Source organism: Ipomoea triloba, chromosome 10, assembly GCF_003576645.1.
Source record: "Ipomoea triloba cultivar NCNSP0323 chromosome 10, ASM357664v1".
NCBI classification, from domain to species: domain Eukaryota; kingdom Viridiplantae; phylum Streptophyta; class Magnoliopsida; order Solanales; family Convolvulaceae; genus Ipomoea; species Ipomoea triloba.
In genome coordinates, this window is record NC_044925.1 from 25,570,284 (window position 1) to 25,597,351 (window position 27,068).

Below are 27,068 nucleotides of genomic sequence, written 5' to 3' on the forward strand. Positions count from 1 at the left end.
AAAAAAAAAACTATAATATCTATCTATCTTTACATCATCATCGATAATTATTTATATTATATATTATAAATCAAATGTGTGGCCTGGATACACATTCAAGTGATTATATATGTGAATAGAAATATCCTGTCATCATTGTAGATGGTTTTTAGTAGCCAAGTCAGCAGCTATGTCCAAGTCAGATCTTAGTCAGCCATCCATGCCCAACTCCCCAGCTAGCTAGCTTGCTAGCTCATCCCTGATAGAGTTTACTGTATATCATTCCTTAAGCTTATCATTATGTTCTGTACTTGCACGTAATTATCTTTCGTATTACTTATTACGTGGCTGATAATATCTAGCAATAAACTACACTAATTTACTATTAATGTATCATTATATTAAGGGTTTTTTTTTAAATAAATAAAAATATAGCATAATTCCTTTCAAATTGAGTTTCAAACACCGGTCATGTCTAGGCTAGGTCTAGCAATAAACTACACTAACGTACTATTAATGTATCATTATATTAGCATAATTCCTCTTGTAATGAGTTTCATGTTTAAAAGGGAGATCTTACTCCGATCCTTCCATTGCGTAGTATATTAGAGCATCTTTATTGGTATAATTTTTCTTTTCTGAACTTTTTTATTTACGTGAAAACCCGTAACTGCTACTCAAAAATACATTCAGAGTGAAGTCCACTTTTTATTTCAAATAATCATAAAGAGAATTTGGTTCAAACTAAGAAAGGCAATGACAACTTGCACAGGGAGTCAAACTTGGAACATTGTAGTTATCATGTCAACTATTCGACCAACATGCATGGGTTGTCCCGCAACCTTAATATATATATATATTTTTTTTTTGAGTTTTTACATGTCAAGTAAAGTGAAATAGAGAGAAAATGTATTTTAAAAATAAAAAAGATCGTCGCCAACACCCTAGTGGGCGTGTGTCATACACGCAACATGCACTAGAGTTTTTTTCTTTTTTCTTCTTCTTCTTCTTTTAAAGGGTTTCTTTTACACAATTACCAGCTAGCTAGCTAGCTAGCCATGATCTCTTTCATGGGTGAGATTGAGAAAGGTGTAAGAGGATATACATATGGTGGCCAAAGGGGACCATCGTCCTTCCAAAGAGGAAAAGAAATACTTGAAAGTCTATATAAATGAAGCCCAAGTAGTAGCATCTAATAGCGACGTGTTTGTTTGTTTATTTATTTATTTATTTTTATCAATCATTATTATTGTGGCAATAGCATGTTTTATATCTACATCTGGCTATGATTATTCTTGGATCTCTTTTTCCATGATTTCTTCTTACTTTTTAAAGAGTTTCTTCACATTTTAAAGGGAAAAAGTAGCATTGGCGGTGTATATATGTGTGGATACAAATTGAATTGTTAGATCACTACGTACAACCAATACTTCAAATAATCTATTATTTAATTATATAAGAATTATATGGACTTTTCATATGATAAAACTTTGCAGATATAACATGATTAATTGAGATATCAAATGTTTATGCAAATGAAATAATGTTATTTGTAATAAACCAAACGTGAGAATAAGGTTTCTACCTTTTAAATTATCAAAAAAGTTTGAATTTTCCTAACTACCAAATGTCTTCTCAATATTTATTTAGCAATAATTATCAATAAATTAGTTGACCTCACTATAAGTACTTATGTTTAATTGTTCGTGCTTTGTGCAAATAGTATTTTCATACACAATGTTTTAAAAACATTAGCAAATTCTACAATGTAATGTGTGCATTTTATGCTTTACGAAATGTACTTTGTGTTTCATTATAAAATTATACTTTCTTCCTTATATACATTTGGCAAATCACAAGGTATAATTTTACAAATCATGCATACACTATAATATTTTTTATAATCTTTTATATCTAGATTCTACAATTGTTAATGTTTTTCACATGCATTGGCTACTTGGCTAGGGTCTAGATAGTGCATTACCATTTGGATGTCAAGATTGCACATTCCCGCCAAGCCACTTTATGTTACCTCTAATAATAGCAAGATTCTTGGGCATGCCCTTTTTTGACGGGTTAGTTATTTTGTATGAAAAAATTGTTATTTTAGGGGATGATGGATTAGGCTTTTAGGAGTTAAAAATATAGCAAACTAAAGTAGGACAATAAATTAGGTATAGCTATGGTCCATGCCTAAATAAAGTAGTGACCTTGCCATTCCAATGATGGTGTGCCCTTTATGAGATTTTTCTTTACATAAATTTTTAAAAAATGCATAGAACTGGATAGCTGGCTTCTGGGATTTGCCCATCAACATCTTTGATCTTTAAAGATGGGGAGTTACTGATAGGTGGAAACCAAGACTGATCCTTGGGGCCCCATTGCTCCATCTGCCTTTTAAGTAATTATATCATGTAACAATTACACTTAAATTCAGTGAGATTCTGAATCATTTTCTCAATAAAGAGAATAAAATTTAAGAAACAGAAACAAAAGCGGAGATAAAAACTTTGGTCAACAATAGAGACATTAGGAAGCGATCGTAACATTTTTTCTAACTTTTGCTAATATGATCTATATCGACTTTACAAGAGGCAGTGAAACGGTGTTAAGTTGGGATGGGCAGAAAGTGATATTGTGAACAGCCTAGTTGAATTTGTTCCTGGACACATTAATGATTGTAATCTCATGACTCAACCACATAACCCCTTCTCTCTCTCTCTTTATTCAACCTTTCTTTTGTGGAACTTTTCCTTTTTGTCACTCCTTTTTGCGTGAAAAAAAGCTATAATTTGTAAATGTGCATTGGAAAATTCATTTCTCGCCATCTTTGCTTTGCCTTTCTCTTCTTTTCTGATCACTACAAAACTCCCATCCCCTTTTGCCTCTAATATTTTGTGAATCATTAGTTGTGGTAGGACTAGGATCCGACTCCCTCATTGGATCACACAAAACCCTTTCTTTTCCTTATTATATTTATTTTGTGCCTACCTTTTAAACATTTTTAAACATCAAACAACCAATTTAATTTGTAATTTCAGGCAAGACGATTGTTGAGCATACATATGATATAATATATAAATATAAATGCATAATCCAACTATAAGTATATGATTGGTCGATAGGTAGATAAATATTAAGGATCTCTGATCCTTTTCTATAGAGCAAGTTGACTTTTATGACGTGACATTGAGCCCGGCCGGGATCATAACTGATAGATTAAAAGTGTTTTGTTTTTTTTTTTTAATACTCTATGACTAGGATTTGAGTCGTCTAATCTCATTAAAAATAAGTCCAAATATTTTCAAATCTTTATATTTTAGATATTATCCATTTTGAAATTACCACCTATCACTATTGAGGTGCATTTGGATGTTGTAACTATTACGTAGTATTAATTTAGCAAAATATTGTATTATTATTGAATATAGGATTTAAAAAAACATTCTTAAACATGGGCTAGTCTGAATGATCAAATTCAATGTGTAATCATTTGCTCTTCTTTTTTTTTTCTTTTCTTTTTTCTTTTTTCTCTTTTTGAGCATCCACTCTCTGGGGCGAGGATGTGGGGATTCAATAATTTGAAAGGATGACATAATTGGATTCAGATATGATTGGAAGGAAAATCTTTGTGGAGGCGGAGCAGCTCAGCCAGTTGCTCAGGAATACATTAGTCCTTAACTTATTATATCAACAATGCAAATGATCATGAGGTTTTAATTTCCATATTCTTCGAAACCGTTTAACTCAACGATTGATAGTCCATTCCTACAATAACAACATTACAAAGTACATTTAGTTACATTATTATCTCCAATTTAAGAGAATTGTATGAATGATATATGCTTGATTGATACTCCACTGAATTAATTTAACTTCACAATATAGATGGTGTATTGCATGAACTGAGTAGTGAGAGAACTTGGATTTTATCTATAGTCCTACGTCCCATCAATGTAGGTAACCAATTACCTAATGCTGACCAAAGACTAATGTCAGCGTAGATAGTTTGCACCACATAATATATTTAATTTATTATTTATAATAATAATCCTATATATATATATATATATATATATATATATATATATATATATATATATATATACACATACATTATTCAGAAACAAAATTTACAATATTTCATTTGAATTGTTGTCTCCAGTTGAGCCAATTCAACTTGGTTGGGCAATGCCCTATGGTCCAACTTGTTTAGTTCTTTTCAGATATTTGTTGTCTTTTATTGGGCCAAACCTTCCAAACCTAGTGGGCTACCATGAAATTCAATGTTGTATGTCTAAAAAAAAAAAACTAATTTCAGTTTATATTAAAAACAAATAGTTCCAATTTCAGCTAAGTTCAATTTTATAAGGCACAAAATCTGCAAGGGGAGGGGAATCCAAGTCAAATTAATTATATAATTGACTTGATAACCTCAAGGTCTGAAGTTCGGCTTCAATGGGAGCTGTGCTAGGTAACTATGAACAACTTAGTATGGTTTTTCTTGGTAGACTTTCCCTTAAATCAAAGGAATTTGTAAAGAGAAATTTAATGTAGAGAAAAGAAAAAAAAAATCATTTATTGGGGATGCCCTAACATTTTTCAATCACCCCATCTCCGCATCTCGTTAAAGGAACGGAACCATACGATAATGTCTGACACGACTTTACTTTCTAAACTTGGAAAACCCCTTCCCCCAAAACAGGGATAACAAATTCTTGTTTATCTATTTGGTCATGCTGACATATAAACTCCAGCCAAATGCCCAATTTGACATATCACTTGTACGCAATCCTATAATAAGTTTATAATCGTGCCTGCAAAATTAAGTATTCCGATCCAGTGGCAGTGAAGCAACAATCTTGCGGATACGCAGCAAAAGTTACGTTATTCTTAAAAGTTCAATGATCCATATATAGCTTTAGAATATACCAAACAGGCAATTAAATTCAAAAACTCTCTCTTTGTTTCTTGCAAGCTAAGGCAGTGTAACGCTTAATTATACGTCCCTTTTCCGAAACTGCACTCAATGCCTTTCTGTCATCAAGAAAGGGTAAATGACTAAATGTTGTTTCGTATAAAAGAGGTGTCAAATGAAGCACAAAACTCGATCAAGAAAGGCTAAAGAAATTGTGAGATTCTTGAATTTCTAAGAGATGGAGATTAATGTGGGAAACGAAGATTTGTCGCCCTCGTCCCCTAATGTTCTTGTTAGTGAAAAGGTTCCATTGTTGGTGCCCGAAGTGGAGAAAAACCTCGTACAGAAAGCGATTAGTCAAACGTTCGAGAGCGCCGCCCATTTGGCCAACCTGTTACCGACCGGAGCGGTTCTCGCTTTCCAGCTTCTATCGCCCATATTCTCCAACCAGGGCGACTGCGACGCCGTTAGCCGGTTCATGACGGCGGGTCTGGTCGCGATGTGCGGGCTCTCGTGTTTTCTTCTCAGCTTCACCGACAGCTACAAGGACCAGAAGGGGAACGTGTGTTACGGGGTGGCGACGCTGAATGGGCTGTGGGTGATTGATGGGTCGGTGAGTTTGCCGCCGGAAGTTGCGGCCAAGTACAAGGTGAAATTCATTGATTTCGTGCACGCCGTCATGTCGGTCCTGGTTTTTGGGGCGATTGCGCTGTTTGATCAGAATGTTGTGAGTTGTTTTTACCCGGCGCCGTCCAAGGAAGCGCAGGAGATCCTCACGGCGGTGCCGGTCGGAATTGGGGTGGTTTGTAGTATGCTTTTTGTTGTTTTCCCTACCAAACGCCATGGGATTGGTTTTCCCTTAACGGCTGATAATTAACTCTACATATACCCTTTTTTTTTTGTTTGTTTGATAATCATTTCATTGTATAGAAAAATTATATATATAATTTGTTTAATACTGAAAATTGGATGGGGTGATTTAAGGAAAATTGATTGAATGGAGTCAGTTAATGACATTTGTATGTAAAGTCTTATACGGAGTAATTCTTTTACCTATGTATTTTTCAACCAAGATTCATTTGCATGTAACGTGGCAGATTTGTTTCACCCAAACAGAGCAAAAATGTGAGTACAGGCATTTTATCAAGTAGCAATTGTATACTATGGACCAGGGTCCACCTTGATTCTAAATTGTGTATTTTTAATATTGAAATTGTAATCTTAATATAAATTGTATTTTAAAGTTTTGAAAACTTGTAAATACAATATAGGCCATCATAAATTGTAAATTTTTAAAAAATAAATTATAAATGTTTAGTATTTAAATTGTGTATTTTTATATTTAAGTGGACCAGCGTCCACTGAATAATTTGTCATCAAGCAGGGCAAATTATGCTATGGATCCATGTCTAACTTATAAGGTGACCCATGTTCATGTTCACAATTTAAAAATTCTATATTCATAATTTTAAATTTAAATATACAAAAATATATTACTCAATATTCACAATTTTTTAACTCTATATTCACAATTTTGTTATATAGATTCGAAAAATGTGTTATATTATTGAATATAGAGTTATGAAATTATGAATATAGAGTTTTAATATTTTGAACTTAGAATATTAAAATTATAAACATTGACGGGATCCACCTTGTAAGATGGATTCGGGTCCATGACATAACAACCGATCAAGGAGGTTGTTGGCTTCGTAGAATCGTAGGTAGAGAGATCTAGACCAAAAACCGGAATAAGCGGACCGATGTCTGACTTTCTATCCGGAGCAGTATTGGGCCGTGAGAATCTTTTAATGGGGCCGAAAGTTTTCATAAATCTTTCTGAATCTGTGCTTTATTGATCCTCTTCATCTTTTTATTAAAACATCCTTTCAATTTTTTACACAAGATAGTGATTTTAAAGAGTTTGGTTCTTTGACTGGTTAATGCCAACTTTAATGATTTAAGGTTGCAAATTATAGTTTTGTGCATATGTTAACTAACAAATTCCACACTACGTGTAAATGTGTAATACGAATTGCACTGCAACATATATTTTTTTTTTAATTCAAATTCTTTGTCAGACTATATTCTGAACCTTATGAACTCGTTCCGGGATCTATGCGGAGGTCAACCTAACTTCGAAACTCAATATCAAACTGTACACTGCTATGTGCAAGCCCAACCAACTCTCCAATGTTCATGGCAAGAATTGAACCTCCACTATATTGTTGGAAGTAAGTGTTAAATGAGACTTCTCTTATTCATTAGACCAATGTTTGAAAGCACTTTAAAATTTTATATTAGTAAAATGTCAAAATTGTCATCTTAAAAAAATTAAAATATCAATAATGCTCATGTCAATAATTGAAATCGTTACTCCCTCCGACCACTAATGGGTGCATGCCATTTGTTGTTGGTAGATATCAAGATAAACACATCTACTGGATAGCCCTAGACTAAATAATTGAACCTCAAATTGACATGTAAATTGATGTTTACTTCAAAGATTATACTCTTTTTTTGGGTTTTTCCTTGATGCGATAAAAAAAATATCTCAAGAAATTGCATTTTTTTTCAAATTTGCGCCGTTGAAAGAGCGAATTGGCATCACAGGAAAAATGGGAAAATGTTGATAAGAAAAAGAAAAACCTGAGGCAGACAAAGAGATTGGATATGACAGCCTATTGGTTAGAAACCTCTTGTTGGAGGATAAGATAAGACCCCACAATCCTCTCCCGTTTCACCACAACGGAAAAAATAAATATCGTTAACCATTTCCAGTTTCCCACGTCCAACCGGACCGGATTTTGTCTGGGCCCCGCGTTGATTCAGTACTGCGCGACCAGAAATTCCAATCTGCACCCCATCCATTTTGTGCCGTTGATTTTTTCCTGAATTTATAATCCCAAGACAGACTTGTATGATCCGTCGCATTCAAAAAACAAATCATGTTATTGTTCGGAGATCATGGTGTTTGGTGAAATAATCGACAATTTTTTTGTTTGATATATTGTCGGAATTCAAAGTAAGGATGAGGATGTTGGGATAATTTTGTTGTTGGATCGTATGCTTTAAAATAGTAATAAGAAAAACTTAGCATATCTTAATATTTACATCTTTATATGTGATTTTTATTTTTTATTTTTATAAATCATGAGGTATCTTAAATTAATTCTAACAGTAAAAGACACTTTTAAGTTTTAAATTATATTGTTGTAGGATTTTTATGAGAGAAAAAAAAAATCATAAAATCTTACTGTTTGTAGTTTACCAGCCTACATGTTTAAAGAGCATTAGTAGGATGTGTTTAATTGGAGAAAGGTAAAAGATGTGTTTATTGGTACACTTTTCTTGATTTGAAAACAAATAGCAAGAATAAAAAATGTAAGAAATAAAATAAATACAATTTAGTGGACACAATGTTGCTTAACCTACCCTCTTAGAGGTCCCATATAAGAGTTTGACGTGTTTGTCCCCAAATTTAATATGATATTTATTAGATTATATTATAATTAATAATAATACTCCATATTTAATTGATTTTGTATCGTTAATACTTAAAGAGGTTAATTATTTATGACACTACTTCACCATAATTAAAGAGTATCTAATTAGATCAAAGGATCAAGTAGGAGTCTTGATATTTGTCAAATGTAATATTATGATAAAATATGCATTATTTTTGAACATTATTCAGCCAACCTAACAAACCTTTAATATAAGACTAAATAATAATTTTATAAAAGCATGTCAAATTGAAATCACTATTATATATACCTTTTGAAAAAATGCCATTTACATATAAAATTATAAACACAAATTTGTATATATTAATGTGTTTTACGATTTTTTTTATAACAATTGATTATCAATGAATTTGTAAATAAAATTTCCATAAGTATTCATCAGTACGTGTCTACTTAATATTATCAAATTTTTTAACCAAAAAATCGCACAAAGAGTTTTGGATAATAGTTTGAGTAGTTGGGGTGGGTCGTCACTCTAACTACTTTATGAAAGTAGTCGTTTAGATAAATTATGATAACAATTAATTATTCCAATTGTAAAAATTTAATTAGATGACGAATAAGGATTTAATAAGAATAGTATGATTACAATGATTTAATTTCTTTAATTTAACTGTAACTCCTCTCATTGTTGTACTAGGACTAGGATGTATTAAATGGGATATTGTATTAGAATTGGCCACGATGTTTTTTTTGAAAGGAGGCCACGATGTTTATATTGTATAAATAAACATTGGATATTGTATTATAATGATGGGGCGCGAAGCAGAGGATCATGCTATGGAATAAAAGCTTCAATCCAAATTCCAAAAGAAATAGGAACCGTCCGTCTGATTACGCGACAGCAACCACAAAAACCGTCCTCTAGTTCGTGCCCGCGCAGGTTAACTTCCTCGGCGTACGCTATTTTTCTCTTCTCAAGTGAAAGTGCGACCACTGAACTCACAACAAGCTACCTGTGACTGCCTCTCTTTCTATCTTCCTCTCTCTCTACAGTCAAATGGAGTCTCGCGTCCTCACTGGCGCCACCACCGCTCGCGGCCTCCCACTTCTTCGGAAGCCGCTGGCGGCGGCGGCGAGGTGCAACGCCTTCAGCTTCCCTGCCGCCGCCGCGAAGCCTATCGGCGACGCCGGGAACTTGGTATGGGGACGGCAGTTGCGGCCGGCTATTCTGCTCGAGACTTCTCCGGCTAGCCCTATTACGCCGGCGACTAAGAGGGAGATTCTCCGTCCGTGTCAGGCCGCCGCCGATGGCTCCACCGGGTAAGTTATGTCCGTTTTCGGGGGTTTTCAACCCCATTGATCCGACCCGAATTATTGCTCTTCCTCCTGACTCCTGAACCGTGTTTCTCGCAGGGAAGCTAAAGTCGGGTTCTTTGACAAATACCCGGCACTTGTTACCGGGTTCTTCTTCTTCATGTGGTATGTCACGTGATCTCTCGGTAATTTTAACGGCCAACTGTTATTTCCCCAAAATCACTAATTTACCCTGCCTTTTACAGGTATTTTCTGAATGTCATATTCAATATTCTCAACAAGAAGATCTACAATTACTTCCCTTATCCTTAGTGAGTAAACCTTTATATATTTTCACAATCTTTTCTGTTATTTCGGTTACATGTTTATATGATAAAACATTAATTGGCTGCAGCTTTGTGTCTGTTGTACATTTGGCTGTTGGAGTGGTGTATTGCTTGGTGAGCTGGGCTGTAGGCCTACCTAAGCGAGCTGTAAGTTCTCTATTTTAAGCCAGCACTCAGCAGATTGATACAGTTAAAGAACATTAAAGAGTGGCATGAATCCAAGAAAGGGAAATGGAAAAAATCAAAACTTGGTTAAGTTAGTAATGCACTGTTGACCTTTAAAACAATCATTTTTAGTATTTTATGATCTGAATGTAGTCATATTGATCTATATTTTTTGGATGACGAGGGAAACTTGCAGTCATTACCCAAGCGTTGCAGGGGTAAACCCTACCTTGTGACCCTAGTCGGCAAAAGATCGCAAGGAGATAGACCAGCCTAACTTGTCGTAGTTGAGTGGCTCAAACCAAGAAGGTTAATAGGCTGCTCCCATTAGATGTTGAACTTGGAACCCCTTATGGTTACAAAGCTAACTGTCTGACCAACTTGGTTGTTGTTGCTTCCAACTGGGACACTATTTGTATGCAGTGAAGTGAATCTGTAGTACTATTTGTGTGAATCTGTTTAAACCCGACCTTATTGATTCTTCGAGCTCCTTCCATTAGCGTGTTTATGAGTCTTGTGATAATCCAATTTACTGATTTGTTATTAAACTTTGTTGGGAATCCTTTCTTGTAGCCTATTGACTCAAACCTCCTAAAACTGCTCATACCTGTTGCCTTCTGTCATGCACTGGGCCATGTGACTAGCAATGTTTCGTTTGCTGCTGTTGCTGTCTCGTTCACCCATACAATCAAAGGTAACATTGTGCTGACGAAGGATTACTATGAAGCAACCGTTCTGTTGTATAATTTGCATTGTTAATTAACAGCTGGTATCGTCATTTTGGTGCAGCTCTCGAGCCTTTCTTCAATGCTGCTGCATCTCAGTTCATACTTGGGCAACAGATACCCTTGACACTATGGCTCTCACTGGCCCCCGTTGTCCTTGGTTAGCACCTATACTCGTTTTATCTGGTTCTTCATTCATTGCGTTTATTTGATAAACCATTCGAAGTGTGGAGTTGGATATAGATGTTAGTTTACGGTTATCAAACTGGATGCAGGTGTGTCAATGGCATCCCTGACTGAGCTTTCATTCAACTGGCTTGGATTTACCAGTGCTATGATTTCAAACATCTCATTCACTTACAGGAGTATATACTCAAAGAAAGCTATGGTTGGCTCTCGTTATTCTTTCATGAATTCTATAAAATTCATCAATTTCGACTTTCGATCTACCATTTATTAATTTCTTATTTGTACCATTTCTTTTGCAGACTGATATGGATAGCACTAACGTTTATGCCTACATATCCATCATTGCCCTCCTTTTCTGCATCCCGGCAGCAGTATTTGTGAGTGAAAGAACAATACAACAATTGGAACAATATCGTTTTCTTTCTTCCTCTCTGCTGCTTTTTCATCCTTTTTGTTTTGGTTTCAACTATACCACAGTTTGAGGGACCTCAGCTAATGAAGCAAGGATTTAATGATGCAATTGCTAAAGTCGGTATGACAAAATTCCTGACCGATCTTTTCTGGGTGGGAATGTTTTACCACTTGTACAATCAGGTATTTTCTTTTCCTTAATTTCCACATTGTTGGATTCATCTGAAACTTGCTATTTGCTAAGCTCTTTTCTTTTCGGTTTGCAGATAGCCACTAACACCCTTGAGAGGGTTGCACCGCTCACTCATGCAGTTGGGAATGTGTTGAAACGTGTTTTTGTCATTGGATTCTCGATCATCGTCTTTGGTAAATATAAATCCTTGTCAACTTTCTCGTGCTAAATCTGTCCAATAAATGACACAACAATCTAACGTCGTTTTATCTTTTGCAGGCAACAAGATTTCAACTCAAACTGCTATTGGAACCAGTATAGCAATCGCTGGAGTTGCACTCTACTCCTTCATTAAGGCCAAGATGGAGGAAGAGAAACGGGTGAGACCAACAACCTCGATCTCAACTTTCTGTAGTTGAACATTAACCAACTGTTATGGAATATATATTTAATATACGGAATCTATATACATTAGGCAATCTTAGAGATTTAGGTAGGTAGGTATATTGAAACTTGTTTGTGGGCTTTGTATTCTCTATTCTATATGACAGTATATAAGACACCAACCAAGCTTATATTTTGGTCTTAGTAATGATACTGTCTGCATCTTTGTTGTCTAACATGAACATTGTTTTCTTTTCTTGGATCTTCTGCAGCAAATGAAATCTACCTGAGGAGATAGGGGAGCATGGATGGATGTGGAAGACAATTGCCTGGGTGGTTGATTTGTATTTTTTTTCATCCAATGAAAAATGAAAAAGAGGAAAAAAAACCCCAAATTTGAGTATTTCATTGTATAATTGTGTAGTTAGTTTTCCAGTTGATTATTTTGATTCGGAGATCAATGATCCTCAACCACTCTCAATGGTTGGAATAATGTGTACTTGCACTACGTATATTTCGCGAAGAAATATTTATGTTTACGAAATTTAATCAATTCGGTCAGACTGTTCACTTGATAATTACAATATTACAAGTTCAACTTTCGACAGGAACAATTTATTGGCCTTTATAATTCAAGATAGTCAGTTATAGACAACATAAACTGATTTAGCTTTTTATAATCATTTGCTTACTAAGATCACAAAACGACTCCTTGTGATCCCTTTTCTGGAGATCAAGATTACAAGATAAAATTTACTCAATCCTTCGCCAGCTAAGATTACAAGACAAAATTTACTAAATGTACACTCTCGGATAGTGATTATAGTTTCCTCGTCACTAGAAAAAAAAAGTATGCACTTTAGTAATCCTTCAATGTAAGATCTATATAAGCATGTTTTGTAGATTCTTGTACATATAATCATGAAGCAAGCAATTTCTTGATTCCAGACTTCTGCTCTGGTGTCAACCTAGTAGGGAACTTGATGTTGAACTTGATCCTCAAATTGCCTCTCTTTGTGGGCTCTTTGGGAATTGGCATCCCTTCTCTTGGGACAACCTCTTCATAATCTGGATGAATGACAGAGTTGATAGGAATGGTGAGTTTTCTTCCATCTAGTGTTGTCAAATGGACAGTGTAGCCTGTTAAAGCTTCTGCCAGAGATATTCTGTGTGTGACAACAAGATCATTCCCTTCTCTTGTGAAGGTGCCATGGGGCTTTTCGTCGATTATGAACACAAGATCTGCAGGGATGACATTTGGCTCCTCGTTTCCTTTCTCTGTGAATGTGATCTTTGTTCCCTTCTTCCAGCCTGGTCTGATGTCAATAGTTAAGATCTCTTCTACTGGCAAAGTCTTCCTGCCCACAATGGATAATAATCACCATTATTATTACATCATTCACCACAAGCTTATTGATGTTCAAACACTTTGAATGCCATGAATCAACAAGTATAAAATTTGCACAACTATTCACCTGAAGAAGTGTACTAAGACAACCTCAACTAAGTTGGTCAGACCATTCGACTACCAGCGAGAACGACCTATTGACATTAGTTTGAGTCAATCAGCTATAGACAGTCTAATCCTTTGTTGACAACCAAATTAGTCGGACTGTTAACTTAGTTAATCTAGGCTGGTTTTGTGATCCTTTTTCGACAGTCAAGTTGATCATACTATTAATTTAATAAGGGAAAATGGTCAAATACACCCTCAAACTTTTGCTAAGGAGTCAATTAGGCCCTTGAACATTTGAAGGTTGCAATTAAATCCATAAACATTCTATTTTGGAGCAATTAAACCCACTGACCTGTTGGTGACTTGTGATTGCAGGTTAATTAGGTTTCCGGTGACCCTACGGCGAACCTCCGGCTAAACTCCAGCAAACCTTAGCACTTAGATCAAAATTAGACGGTCGCTGCCGAAGAAGTCCGGTCGACGGAGATTGGCAATCTCCCATCGACGGAGAAGCCATCTCCATCGGCTGGAATGGCGACCAACTGGTCGCCATCTCCGTCGACTGGAGGTGGCGACCAGTTGGTCACCATCTCCAGTCGAGATGGCGACCAGCACCATCTCCATCGACTGGAGATGGGTCGCCATCTCCAGTCGACGGAGATGGTGTCTCCAGTTTGGTCGCCTTCTCCGGTGGTCACCCTTCGCCGGTGATTAATTTTGTCATAAATGTCTAAGGTTCGCCGGAGTTTGGCCGGATGTTCGCCGTGGGATTGCCGAAAACTTAATTGACCTGTAATCACAAGTTACCAACAGGTCAGTGAAATTATTTGCTCCAAAATACAATGTTTGTAGATTTAATTGCAACCTTCAAATGTTCAAGGGTCTAATTGACTCCTTAGCAAAAGTTTGAGGGTGTATTTGACCCTTTTCCCATTTAATAACTACAAGATTACAATTTCAACTCCCAGCAGACACTACATATTGATTTTCTTAGTTTGAGTCAAAGCAAAAGTTTGATAAGTTGGACTCCTAGCAGAAGCTGTTTATTGGCCTTTCTGTAATCAACTATGAATAATCGAAATTGAATTTGTGATCTTTGCTGGCAACCAAATTAGTCAGAGTGTTACTTAGTAACTAAAAGAAAAGATAAAAGAGTACTTACCCACTCATATCAGCAATCTCCCTGGAGATTTTCATCTTCTTAGTGGTTCCCTTGTAAAGCTCTTCAAGGCTGCAAGGCAACTTCCTTTCAATCGGAGGTGCTTTTCGTGGCACTGAACTCATCGGTCTGCCATCTCCAAATGAACTGAACATATCATCCCCAAACAATGAACTGGAGAACCTTGAATTCCCCCCTCTCATCCCACCACCAAAAGGGCTCGACGATCCAAAGAATTCAGCGAAAATATCATTAGCATTTCTGGGGTTAAATCTAAACACATTTGGCCCATCCCCTGTTTGAAAAAACGTCGCCCCACCACCCCCGCCGCCGTTAGGCGCCGGCACTTCACCTTTAAGCCCTTCCTCGCCATATTGATCGTAGATTTCCCTCTTCTGTGGATCACTTAGAACCTGTAAAATGTTAACAAATAGGTAATAATGTGATTAGCCCCATAAAACCCAGAAGCCATATTCAATCTAAGAACAAGAATCATGGAAAATCTGTGCAAAGATCGGATCTTTGTGAAAATTAAAGAATGTCAGCAGTCAATCAAATGCAATTGGTAATAGCATACCTCGTAGGCTTCGGAGATCTGCTTGAATTTGTCCTCGGCTTCTTTCTTGTTGGTTGGGTTCTTGTCAGGGTGCCATTTCATAGCCAGCTTTCTATATGCTTTCTTCAAATCTTCATCGTTTGCATCCTTGTCCACCTGCAATATCTTATAGTAATCTGCCCCCATCTTCTTCTGTCTCTTATCCCGCGCTTCTTTATATTGAACTCAGAGAATTATATTATATAGATGTTTGTGTATGGGTTTGTTTATTTACCTGTGTTTTTGTTAATTGTTATATACGCAGAGAGAGAGTATAGGTTTAAATATTGATGACGGAATGGGAAGGAGAAGATATGGAGGGGTCTAGAAGGAAGGGAAAGGGATATCAGAAGAAGAATGGAGAAGTTTCCAGATTTAGTTGGAGTAGCTGGCAGCAGAGGCTATTCTAATTTGACTGTCAAAAGTTTCTTAATATGGAAAGTTTATGTTGTTTGACTTTTGATTGACAAAATAAATCTACAATAAATTATTTAAATATGTATATTATATATTAGATAAATATTATTTTATAACTGTAACCCGTAAAGAATTTTTTTTTTTGAAAAACCGTAAAGAATTAAATAGAGGTAAACTTGTTTAATTTGTATAATTAATTCAAATCAAGAAGGTCAATATGTCATTCCTACTAAAAGTTGAATTTATAATCGCATAATTAACAAATCAACGACATAACCAATTTAGTTAGGCTAGTCACTTATGTTTGACTTTTGATGTTGTTTAAGGTGGATTGCTGTTATTAGTACAAAGTACTCCGTAAATCAGTCTATCCAGATGTGTATATAACAACAGTTAAAGCAATCAGAGTTATTTATTATTGTAAGAGTAGAAAATGTGAGTTCACATAGTATTTTTTTCTTATTAGAATTATCTTTTAAAAATTTGTTTAAATAATTTGGGAATGAAACAATTAGAGTTGTGCATTGTTTTAACCATAAAAAGTTTCAACTAAGCATGCAAGGGTTCGACGTGGGCAATGCAATTAGAAAAGTTGGCCTCAATGGCATTGATCTAATTGCTCCTATCTTATAACTCTCTTGAAATACTCCAAAATATATGTATTTTATGATAAAAGTGATCATGATGTGTTGTCATCCAATCTGCACAACAATTAATTTCTTTATGAATGTGTTTGATCACACAAGTTTAATCTCACCTCTTTAATAGCTTTGAGTAAGTTACAGTAACAATCACAAATTTCACCTTTTGATAATTTCCTTAATTAACACAAACTTTTGAACTTTTTAAGTGCCTAATATCCTAAAATTGGAATATAAACTAATAATCCACAGGCCATTTTGTTGTGTTTTTGGACAATTGGATTCAGCTAGCCACCACTTTTCCTTTGCGTGCTGGACTATAACTTATTGTCTTCTTGATAGAGTATTTTTAGTACTAGCCCAATAAATACCCCCAGTTTGTTTGCAATTTCTGGGCCTATGTACTAAAGCCCCACCTGTTTGTTTGGAGAGTTGTAAAAATTCTCATTAATACTTACGCTTGAAAATATAAATTAAAGGCGACTTTTACAATTCTTGGAAGCAAGGGTGCCTCCCGATGCCTAATACTTTTAAAATCGAGCAACACCTATTGTATCTGTGAACAACAAAGGTCGCACACTATTGGGCGCGGGAGGATTTCAAAGATTTATAAACCAAGCTAACTCACACACACTCGAGGACGTTACCATCCCGTCTACTGTTAAAATATGTTTGCTTTGACACACTCGAGGACGTTACCATCCCGTCTACTGTTAAAATATGTTTGCTTTGAATCACCAATAATTGTGCATAATAATTTATACTTCGTATAAAGCTACTTAAGATCGAGGGAAATGTATAGTAGCATTACCCCATCTTATATCATGGTACAATGAATCAAGTGTACAAATTGGGCTTTGTTTTCTCCTCATGCATTAATTTTCCTTTCCATTTATGTATGTATATAGTGACAATTTGAAATGATTTGTTGCTAATATTAGAGATTTTGCATGTGAAATAGGTAGAATTTAAGCAAAAAGCACATGATTTATCCAAGGAGAGGTCATTCTCTAAGGTTATATTACACAATTGCACACGAGATTATTTTTTTTTTGTTTTTTTTTTGAGTGCTACTGACTCGGTTACAATGTAGTATATGTTCATAAACTACTTTCTCAACCTATGAAACACAAAGAGACAGCAACACCTCCACTGAGGCTCGAACCCACCCCCTTCTACATGGAGGTGCAACCGGATGCCACTAGACCACAAGGTCATTGGCTGCACACGAGACTTTATGTAATACTAATAATGCATTTTCTTTATTCTCTTTTACTTTTTTTTTTCTTTTTGTCTATATACCTCTTTATTTCTTTGGGTATTTATTTATATATATTTTATGTTTTCCAATTTCAGTAGTGAGTGTGATGACAGACAGACAGACACCCTTGAATGTTGCAAAGTCGCATGAAATATGATGGCGCCGATAATCACGCAACAATTTCTACAAAACCTACGAAAAGTACGTCAAACAATTATATACTTCTAGTCAACAGTGTGGGTACAAAAGCACAATTCCTTCTAAATTTTTTTACTAAAATATTTGTAATTTTAAACTAACTAATTGTCTGCTTTCGGTCCGCTACCGCCCGTAAATTAAGCATAATCTATTCACCAAAAGAAATATGTAATTTTACCATAAATGTATACTTTCCATGCTTAATTATAATTAATTAAACAAAATATAATTATCCTAAAAAAAGGGTAAGGAATTGTTGACCACTATCTATTGTCTTCCTCAACTCAACCAATCAACCATGTTAAGTAGATCAATCCAAGAGGATCGGATATTGATATTGTTATGTATATATGAGAGGGGAAAAAAGATGGAAAATTGTAAATTGTGTTAATGTGGGATCCATCAAATAGGCATGCAAACTGCATACGAAAGTTGGAGGGTCCAATATATCACAATATAATATAGATATGATAAAGCTTAAATATGGAGTATACAGCACATCACATGGTGCAGATGAGAGAGCATTATATTGCGGGCATGGATGAAAAATGGCATATATAATCTTTGACTCCACTATCCCCGCCTGCACTTTGCTTCAATCTCTTCTTGACTGATGCCATATAATCTATCATTCTATCTCCTCACTCGTTTTCCTTTCCTTTTTGTCTTCCATTAAAAATAAAAAAAGTTTTCTAATATTATTTCCATCTCCCTTGTCTATCACAATTCCTATTGTATCAGAGGCAAGGAATTGAAAGTGTAGATAAGGGAGAAAATATTAATGGGAGAGATAATTGCACTTTCTGCTTAATCTATAAGTGGATGTTTTCGTCTTTTGGATGACAAAATAAGTCATTTGTGAAAGTTGTACCTTACGTCTCTAATATAATTCTGAAAGATGAAAATAGTTATTTTTGTATCTAATTAAGTACCATAATTCTTTTAACTCAAGAATAGGGGTTATCCAAACAAACTCTAGCTGCCCACCGTGATATATAAAACGCCTAGTCAATGGGATCTCTACCTAGGCAATCATCATGCAATAAGCGATCCACTCCATGACGGGGTTCTCTGTGTTATTCCAATTGGCAATTTGTCTTATAGTTAAATTAGTCAGAAAGCCTGTCATTTGATTATGCTCACAATCCACATGCGTGACTGCGATTTCCCACTCACTACTGCAATTGCAACTCATGATAATTAAAAACTAAATTTATATTTGTCTTATAACTTAAGGACTAAAAGTGTAATTATTCCAGGAAAAAAAAAAGAATTGTTGATATAATTAAAAAATAATGATGATTTTCAAAACAAAAAAAAAAACATATATATCATTTTATGCAAAGCCATTCAATTGTGACCCCTTGCAATCCAATGTGTTATTATTATTATAATTTTTTTTTAAAAAAAAAAAACTTTTTTTAAAGCCACTGTTTGCAATTCTGACATAGTAGAATTGCAATTGTCTTTATTTATTTATTTTATTATTATTATTATTATTATTATTATTATTATTAAAGATATTTATTGTAACCAAAAAAGAAAAAATAGGTGATGTGAAAATAGAACAACTCTTTAGTGACTTGTACAAATAACTTGACAAATAGATAGACTAGTACAAATATTTTAAAACTTCTTGACAAATGCAACCATGAATCCCCAACTATACAATTTATATTACTTAATTAGTTAGGCTTTTAATGTCTCTTTATTACCCCTGAATTAATTCTTGGTGGTTGAAAATTGAAATCAACCAATCATCGTGAATTAGTTGAAACCACTGAAAGGACCATAATCTATCTATCTCATATCCTATATTAATAAGAGTCAAAGAAAATTAAATCTATAATTGGTAGAAAAAATGATGGTCAAATTATTAAATTAAATGGATGGTTCAGATTGTTTAAATCCATATTTTTCTTTGAGATTTCCTAATTTATTCCTAATAATATAATTATTCGTTAAATTTTTCGTTAAATATTCTCTTCTCCGTTAATATTCGATTAACTTTTAACTTACCCATTAATTTCTATAAGAAAGGTCTTAGGTTCGAACCTCATCCAAATCAAAGTTGGCATATTGTTGAACATATATTACGAATATGTTAGAGTATATTATTCAAAAGTAAATACCACTTTATTACTCTTATTAAATTAAATAAGTTAGTAGTTAGAACAAAAAAAATAACATATATGCATTTCTTTAATTTATAATTCGATGTCTACAACTACAATGCATTTATTAAAAAAAATCCTTATCGAAAAAATTAAAAAGAGATATAATTTCATTAGTTATATTGTCTATATTTTTTACAATGCAAAGATTCCTTACCTTCAAATTTATTAATTAATTATATTCACTACATTGTTTATTATTTTCTTTTTACACTATCTTGTAATTAAATATCAAAGTTATATTACAAAATAATGGTATATATTTATTTACCAAGTATTATGTTAAAAAATGTCAATGTGGGGCAATAGAACATTGTGACACACTTAGCTTGATGCATTGAAAAGATAGAGTATAACATTGCTGAAATCAATCTTTCAAATTCAGAAAATGAAGAAATTTCAAAAATAACTATCGTTACAGCATTCATAAATCTTGTATGTAAAATACTTATTGTGTATTCTTTAAATATATTAGAACTAATATAAATTTACAATTCATTTCATTTTCTACAATCAACTTGCTTGGATTAAAAACAAAATCAGCATCAATCTTGACAACAAAGTTGCAAATTATTTAACTGCATGCATTGTGATGAATATTGGCATTATTTTATTCACGCAATGCGCGTGAAAAACTAGTAATAATAATAATAATAATAATAATAAATTATTATAAAATCTAGGTGTAGTTGAATCAGGGACGGAGCTACAGTGGGGGCAGTTGTCCCCATTCACCTCACCCACCCATATATAGTCCTTGTATATATTTATGTATATATAGTACATGTTTTAGATATAAATATATGAAAACATATAAAGTAAACAATAGATCAATTCTTAAGAAAGGACGCGTGTTCGAATCCCGTATAATGCATAGTTTCTTCATGTCGTCTCTTGTGTGTTTGTGCTAAGAGAAGTTATAGATTCAATTCTTTATCGCTTCAACAAAACTTTTTCATATTAATAATGAGATATGTAATTTATAATATGTTATATTTTTATAAAGTTTTGTGTGTTTGTGCTAAGATAGGTTATGGGTTCAGTTCTTTATGATTATATTTCTTCTAAGTGTTTTTTTTTTTTTAACTATGTCTTTTGTTTTAATGTTTCGCCAAATTTTTGGCTTCGTCCCTCTGAGTGGAATGACTTAGAATGGTGATAAAGACCAACTTTTGAAATTGAAAAATATTTCAAAAATAAATATAAATTCAGTTAAGTATAGATTAGGATAAAATAGCATTGATTTCGTTAATTAACCATATATAACAAATACTTCCTTAAAAACTTCTATCACCCTCTCTATATAAACAAATAAAAACATCAATCCATCGTAGCACAACACAACCAACCATCACCGTATCACTGTTTCTCTCTCATCTCTCTCCCTCCATGGCTTCCATTGCCATCCATTTCTCAATCTTCCTCCTCTTCTCCCTTCTTTCCCCATCCCATCTCCATGCAAGAGACAGCCAGTTCTTCAACAAAATGCCCCGAAACAACGTTGTTAGCAAGGCCCAGACAACCTTAAACCCGCAAGAACAACAGCCCAGCTTCATGCAGGAATCTGAAAACGGCGGCTATGGCCTTTACGGCCGCGAATCCACAACGGCCCCCAAGAATCTCCCGTATCGAGACGAGGAGATTCCCAACAAGAAAAACCTCCCCAAAAACTACAACCCGGTTTCCTACGTCACCGTTCCCGAGGACACTGGCCCGGCCAAAAAAAACCAGTACTACGGGGGCGGCAAGCAGAAAACGACAATGCCAAGTGACACATTCATGCAGAGCGGCTACACAAACGCCGGCGAGAATTACTTCAACAACCAAAAGGAGAAATTCCCCTCCTCCACCACCACCGGCGACCGGTACGATCAGTACAACGGCGGCGACGCTAACGGATTCAAGAAACAGGGGATGAGTGACACTAGATTTATGGACGGTGGGAGATATTCTTACAACGGCGAAAATTTCCCCAGAAACCCATTGGACAATTCACGAAACGAGTTTGGGAACAGCAGGAATTTCAACGAGAACAACAACAACAATTTCATGGAGAATAGCTACCAAAATGAGGAGGAGTTTGAGGACGAAGATGATGATTTGCCATGAAGAACATTTCATTCCTAGCTCTTTGCAGGACATATATTTGTTATTTGTCTTTCATGTTCTCAACTGTATGTGGGCTATAAGCGATTAAGATTGTCGATCTTGTTTGATTAGTATATTACCATGGTTTTTAAGTAGTAACACGTTGAGTAAATTCTAGGTTTTTATGGGTTGTGTTTAATTTATTGCCGATGAATATGCTCTGCTCTGCTCACATTGTGATATCACATATATCGTCCTTGGTGAAATGAAGTGAATATGTATAATATTACCAAAAGGAATTGGCTCGAGCAAAATTATATATTAGTGCAATTGTTCCATAATTTATAATTTTAAGGTATTGATTTATAGTGATTTTTTGTTTTATTGGATGATATTATATTGAATTTTTTTAATTTGATTGAATGGATCAATTATGAATAACTTAGATTGGTATATTTTTTTTGACAATTAAAACACAAAATTGGAATTTTTGCTACGATTTTTTCCATCATTCAAAATAAATGCGGTGCAAACTGCATAGGCACATTGTTTGAAGCATCTACGAGAAGGTTGGTCAAAAGTTACACAAACAAATTGAAAGGTGTAAGGTTAACAAATGCATAACTAAACCCAAAAAAGTCACAACAATACCTTACTAAATTGGACTTTTCCTGTTTTCTGCCGTGAATGGCGGAACTTTCAAATGAAATCCATTTTCATCTTTAATTTGATTTTCTTTCCTTTTTTTCATTTCAGTCAGTATCAAATCATAATAATTACCTTGCGTTAGTTTTTTTTTTTTTTTTTAAATACTCATTATTTTTTACAAAATAGTATGTGTTCTATACTTTTTAAACTTTTTCAGGTCAAAGAATCAATGTCTCATTACCGGAGTTCGGTCCTATGACTACCCAATTGGAAGGGTATCAGAGGTTTCATCACATTACCGTTAGTTTTAATTTGATTAAACTAAAATAGTAAAATTTATATTTTTTAAAAATAGTCTTTAAAATTTTACTATGCTCTTGTATAATAGTTTATAAATCACACAAGAAAGGTAACACATATTAGGAACTAAGGAAGACTCGCAACCACCACAAAATTACAATTTCGACTCACAGGAATCCCCTATTAACCTTATTAATTTGAACCGATCAATTATGGATAACCTAAATTGGTCTACTTTTTGTTGTTCTTTAGCAGTTAGGGTCACCCAAAAAATGCCTTGTAGCTATAACAATGATTTGTAGTGATTGAGGCTGAGCTGTAAAAAAATCATTCCCTCCAAAAAGAAAAAGTTATTTTGGTAAGTAAGCCTCCAAAGTCATAATTCACAAGCACTCATGATGTTTGGGAAGGGGATGGAATTATGTAAAGGTGGGAAATTTTGGGAGTGGCATGTGATGCTAATAGTCCTTGGGTCGTGCCCAACTCTCCAGGCTCAAAGGTTGCAAATTGGAATGGGTAAGCCCAATCTATCAACCCCTCGCTCTAGCATGACACATGGCAGTGTATTAGGTGTTCGTGGGTCGATTTTGGACCAAACCAGCCCGAGACTAGTAAGGCACTAAAGCCTGCACATGGATTTTAGAAAGTAAAAGAAATATAACTTTAAGATACATGTCACAAAAGTTAAGGGCCAAAAATGGAATGTTGCCAAACTATTTCAATGACAAATCACTCAGAAGATTTAGCATCACTACTTGTATTAATCACAAAATAATTGGCCAAAACACGTTTATTAAGTAAACATATGAATATATGATTATACAGAGTGCTAAATGATCCCAGAAAAGAGGATAAAATCAAACCAATTATAACATTTCCAAAAGATTCTGGATCATCAAGGGTCTGAATTCTGAAGCCCCTAGTATATATCACATGCAAACAAAAAGAGATATGCCTCCAACCATGCATATTCTGCACTCTACTTATTCAATAATCTCCTAGAGTGATGATGAGCATATAACCTTGCTTGAACCCTTTGACATTCATCATACACCATCGTTGCAATCTGATTAAAAACCAAGTATTAGCAGGACCCTTGGATTAAGCTAACTACAGAAAGGCAAGAACTATAAGCTAGGCATGCAGCCTGTGAAGACTATCTGATTCAGTTATCTCGAGGCTTTTTTATGGATTTAACTCATCAACAATCAACGACAGCTGCATGATTCACAAATCTGCAAGAAATAGTACCTCCAGATTAATCTATAACTGGGATACATAATAATTTGGTGAACAACATGTTACCACAATGATTAAGTAATCATGACACTTAAATTCCTCACATTTGGTAAATAAATTAAGATTTAAAGCCATACCAATAAAATACTCAAATACCAAAATGACATTGTTTTCAAAAGATATATCTTATGTTGCTAAGATACTATAACATCCAACAAAAGTTTCTTTGAAATGTTCAACCTTTAGGTTGCTAAAAGTTTAGAAACAAAGTTTCTTTGCTTATTATACATTAAAAAAAAAAAAAAAAAAAAAGGAAAAAGAAGATTTCATATAACTCGAACTCCATTTCATGATCTTCATCTAGTCCTCTTTTGTCCTACAAGATGAAATACAACCCATTTTACCTTATGCAAAGTTGAGGAATTAAAAGAGAAAGCACAAGCAGCAGGATGATTCACGGGGCAAGAACAGCAAACCAAGGAGTAAATACTAGATCTGTATATATAATTATTAAATTTATAGAACTCAGGAGATGAGAAAACAAATTTTTACTTGTCAGGCTCCTTTTAACTACATTCTGAATGTCTGGAAGCTCATGAATTATACATTAAATCTTTTTATCCTTTAAATTCAACAACACGAGCTATGTGAGATTCAAAGCTCAACACACTTTTTTTTGTTTTTGCTTATCATGTCCTCTACTGTGTTAACTCAAATGATTGGAGAAGTTCAAGCCCTTAGTTTAGTAGCAAACTGGAATAACCCTAAAATGAGCCATAACAAACATCATCTCCAAATAAATTCTGCAAATGCAGGGGGTAAATCCTCAATAATAGCATTCAAACTACAATGAGTTTTGATCTTAGCCAATACGCATACAATGATCAAAAACAGATAGCAAATAACATCAAGATATTATCACTCTATTTGCAGAGCTAAAAAAAATTAAGAAAATATACAATATGTACCTTCAAGCGTCCATCCGTAGCAGCGAGGCGCAACTGAGAGCATGGAATTGAGCAATGCAGAGGCAGTTGCAGTGTGATACGGTAGCATAGTTTCCACTCTAACACAGCTCAATTCCACAGGTGACCTTCATACAATTACCGTGTCAGAAGCAAATACCTAAAAATAGATTCCACATAATTATCGTGCTCAGAAATGAAAAGATGATATTAATAGCAAAAACTACCTGAAAATGCGCGAAGTGAGAGGTCTCTGAGTGGGGATGGCAAAGGGCGACGCGGAAGTCCTCCGCTTCGCTCCGGCGGCCGCTCTGGTGGCAGCAGTTCGGATAGATGAAGTGGCGGCGGCCCGAGCACATATGGCGGCAGAGCTGAAGACTGACTTGGCGGCTATGGCGGCCATGTTTTCTCGGGGATTCTGATTGACAGATCGAGATGTGCGCGACTGCGTAAGAGGGGTTTGCAAGGGTTTTACATTTTCCGATTTTTTAGTTTTTTTTCTAATTAAATTATCTTAACTGAATAATACGGAGTAATAATTTGCATAAGGCCTTCCCCAATAATTAAAACTTGGGTGTAGATTTTGAGGTGTTTTTGTAAGTGTGATTAGGAAAGAGAAAATGAAAGGAGGAAAATAAAAAGAAAAGGAAAAACAAAAAACAAAATAAAAACTGAAATAAAAAATTAAAAAATAATTATAATTTACGCGTCCAGGCGGCCGCGAATTCCGTGAGGCGTGAGGCACGGAATTAATGACTAGTGGGGCCCATTGTTAACCTGCAAAATTCCAACCTTGCAGGACAAATATCCCATTGCCATGTAAGCCTTTCCCATTTGTTGTGAGACTTTAATTCAGATTTTGTTCTTAAACTTTGTGCCAAAATTGACTATTGTGGAGAGCATAACAATTAATACACATAAATGACTAAAAATGAGATTTATAATAAGACAAAACCAACCTTCGTCCAAAAAAAAAAAAAAAAAAAGACAAAACCAACACTTTCTCAAAATTATAAGGTCTTTCCAATTGTAGATTTTGGAAAGTTTTTAGAATACTAAAATTTAATGGGTGAGTTTTTAACAAATGTGAATACGATTTTTTGGGCTTTTTTCTCATGTAAATTGAGAATAAGGTGGGGCCCACTGGGCAGAAAACACTGCGCCTCATGTCTCGCGCTCAAGCGGGCGCGTGCACTACACGCGGATAGACCAATGATTGAAAAGATAAATGGAGGTAATGTCTATTAGGATGGTTAGTCGCAATGTAAAAATTTGAATTTTAACATGGCAAAAAGCATTCCAACCTACTCCTTTGGCTCCTTTAGTTAGCTCGATAGTGGATTGTGACGATTAGGGGCAACATTCGAACCATGCTCTAAAAACACATATGCAAGATTCACCTAGTGATATCTCAAATTGGCAATTCCTCTTAACCATACTCACATAGAAAACAATAGTCCTACAAATATTGAAAAGTGTACCTTGTTAAACTGTTAACCATGGCTCTGAAGGCTGCAACCCGAAGAAGTAAATGCAATAAAAAATTAAGACAGTATTTAAATTTCAAGAAATGCATTATGGATCTGAACAGTCAACAGTGTATAAATAATGAAGGAAGAAGAGAAAGAAAATAGAGGAATTAAAGAAGCCAACTATTTTACAAAGATAATAATTTAGATAATTACTAGCAAATTCTGTTAGCAAACCTGAAGGGTTTCTCCACCATTGCTTATGAGATGAAGAAGCATATTTAAATTTGGATACAGAAATTGAAGCAAAGCTGTAGAATCAACATTCTTCAAAATGTTAATGGCCTATATTTGTTAAAATGTTTTGGTTAAGGACTCTACCCCCCCCCCCCCCCCCCCCCCCCC

The 27,068-nt window shown here is 34.7% G+C and overlaps 5 protein-coding genes across 8 annotated transcripts in view; 3 read left to right on the forward strand and 2 right to left on the reverse strand.

Annotated features, from left to right (window-relative positions):
- The first annotated feature begins 5,012 nt into the window (after positions 1 to 5,012).
- On the forward strand, positions 5,013 to 6,004 carry LOC116032764 (protein DMP6-like). Its single transcript, XM_031275476.1, has one exon. The coding sequence runs from the start codon at positions 5,136 to 5,138 to the stop codon at positions 5,772 to 5,774; it is 639 nt and encodes a 212-aa protein (XP_031131336.1). The 5' UTR covers positions 5,013 to 5,135; the 3' UTR covers positions 5,775 to 6,004.
- Positions 6,005 to 9,262: 3,258 nt separating this feature from the next.
- Positions 9,263 to 12,631, forward strand: LOC116032291 (triose phosphate/phosphate translocator, chloroplastic). The gene is made up of 12 exons (XM_031274788.1): positions 9,263 to 9,687; positions 9,781 to 9,846; positions 9,927 to 9,992; positions 10,076 to 10,154; positions 10,746 to 10,866; positions 10,962 to 11,057; positions 11,173 to 11,285; positions 11,386 to 11,463; positions 11,564 to 11,680; positions 11,764 to 11,863; positions 11,949 to 12,049; positions 12,326 to 12,631. Exons 1-12 carry the CDS (start codon positions 9,425 to 9,427, stop codon positions 12,341 to 12,343), a joined length of 1,218 nt encoding a protein of 405 aa, XP_031130648.1. The 5' UTR covers positions 9,263 to 9,424; the 3' UTR covers positions 12,344 to 12,631.
- A 67-nt stretch (positions 12,632 to 12,698) lies between these two features.
- On the reverse strand, positions 12,699 to 15,565 carry LOC116032292 (dnaJ homolog subfamily B member 13-like). Its single transcript, XM_031274789.1, has 3 exons — positions 15,246 to 15,565; positions 14,672 to 15,081; positions 12,699 to 13,411 (listed from the first exon to the last, which is right to left on the reverse strand). The coding sequence occupies exons 1-3, from the start codon at positions 15,408 to 15,410 to the stop codon at positions 12,973 to 12,975; spliced, it is 1,014 nt and encodes a 337-aa protein (XP_031130649.1). The 5' UTR covers positions 15,411 to 15,565; the 3' UTR covers positions 12,699 to 12,972.
- A 5,707-nt stretch (positions 15,566 to 21,272) lies between these two features.
- On the forward strand, positions 21,273 to 22,382 carry LOC116031512 (protein E6-like). The gene has a single exon (XM_031273737.1). The coding sequence runs from the start codon at positions 21,344 to 21,346 to the stop codon at positions 22,061 to 22,063; it is 720 nt and encodes a 239-aa protein (XP_031129597.1). The 5' UTR covers positions 21,273 to 21,343; the 3' UTR covers positions 22,064 to 22,382.
- A 1,349-nt stretch (positions 22,383 to 23,731) lies between these two features.
- LOC116031749 (protein NUCLEAR FUSION DEFECTIVE 6, chloroplastic/mitochondrial-like) overlaps positions 23,732 to 27,068 on the reverse strand; it is a 5,027-nt gene continuing 1,690 nt past the window's right edge. The window contains exons 2-5 of one of the 4 annotated variants that reach the window (XM_031274048.1): positions 26,499 to 26,653; positions 25,422 to 25,639; positions 25,198 to 25,322; positions 23,732 to 24,056 (exon numbers count right to left, since the gene is read on the reverse strand). In XM_031274048.1, coding sequence (XP_031129908.1) covers positions 24,037 to 24,056; positions 25,198 to 25,322; positions 25,422 to 25,597 — 321 coding nt within the window. In that variant the 5' untranslated portion in view covers positions 25,598 to 25,639; positions 26,499 to 26,653 and the 3' untranslated portion in view covers positions 23,732 to 24,036. Of the gene's footprint in view, positions 24,226 to 24,363; positions 24,606 to 25,197; positions 25,323 to 25,421; positions 25,866 to 26,498; positions 26,654 to 27,068 lie in introns of those variants that run through there. The other 3 variants (XM_031274051.1, XM_031274047.1, XM_031274050.1) reach the window with 3 other exon arrangements.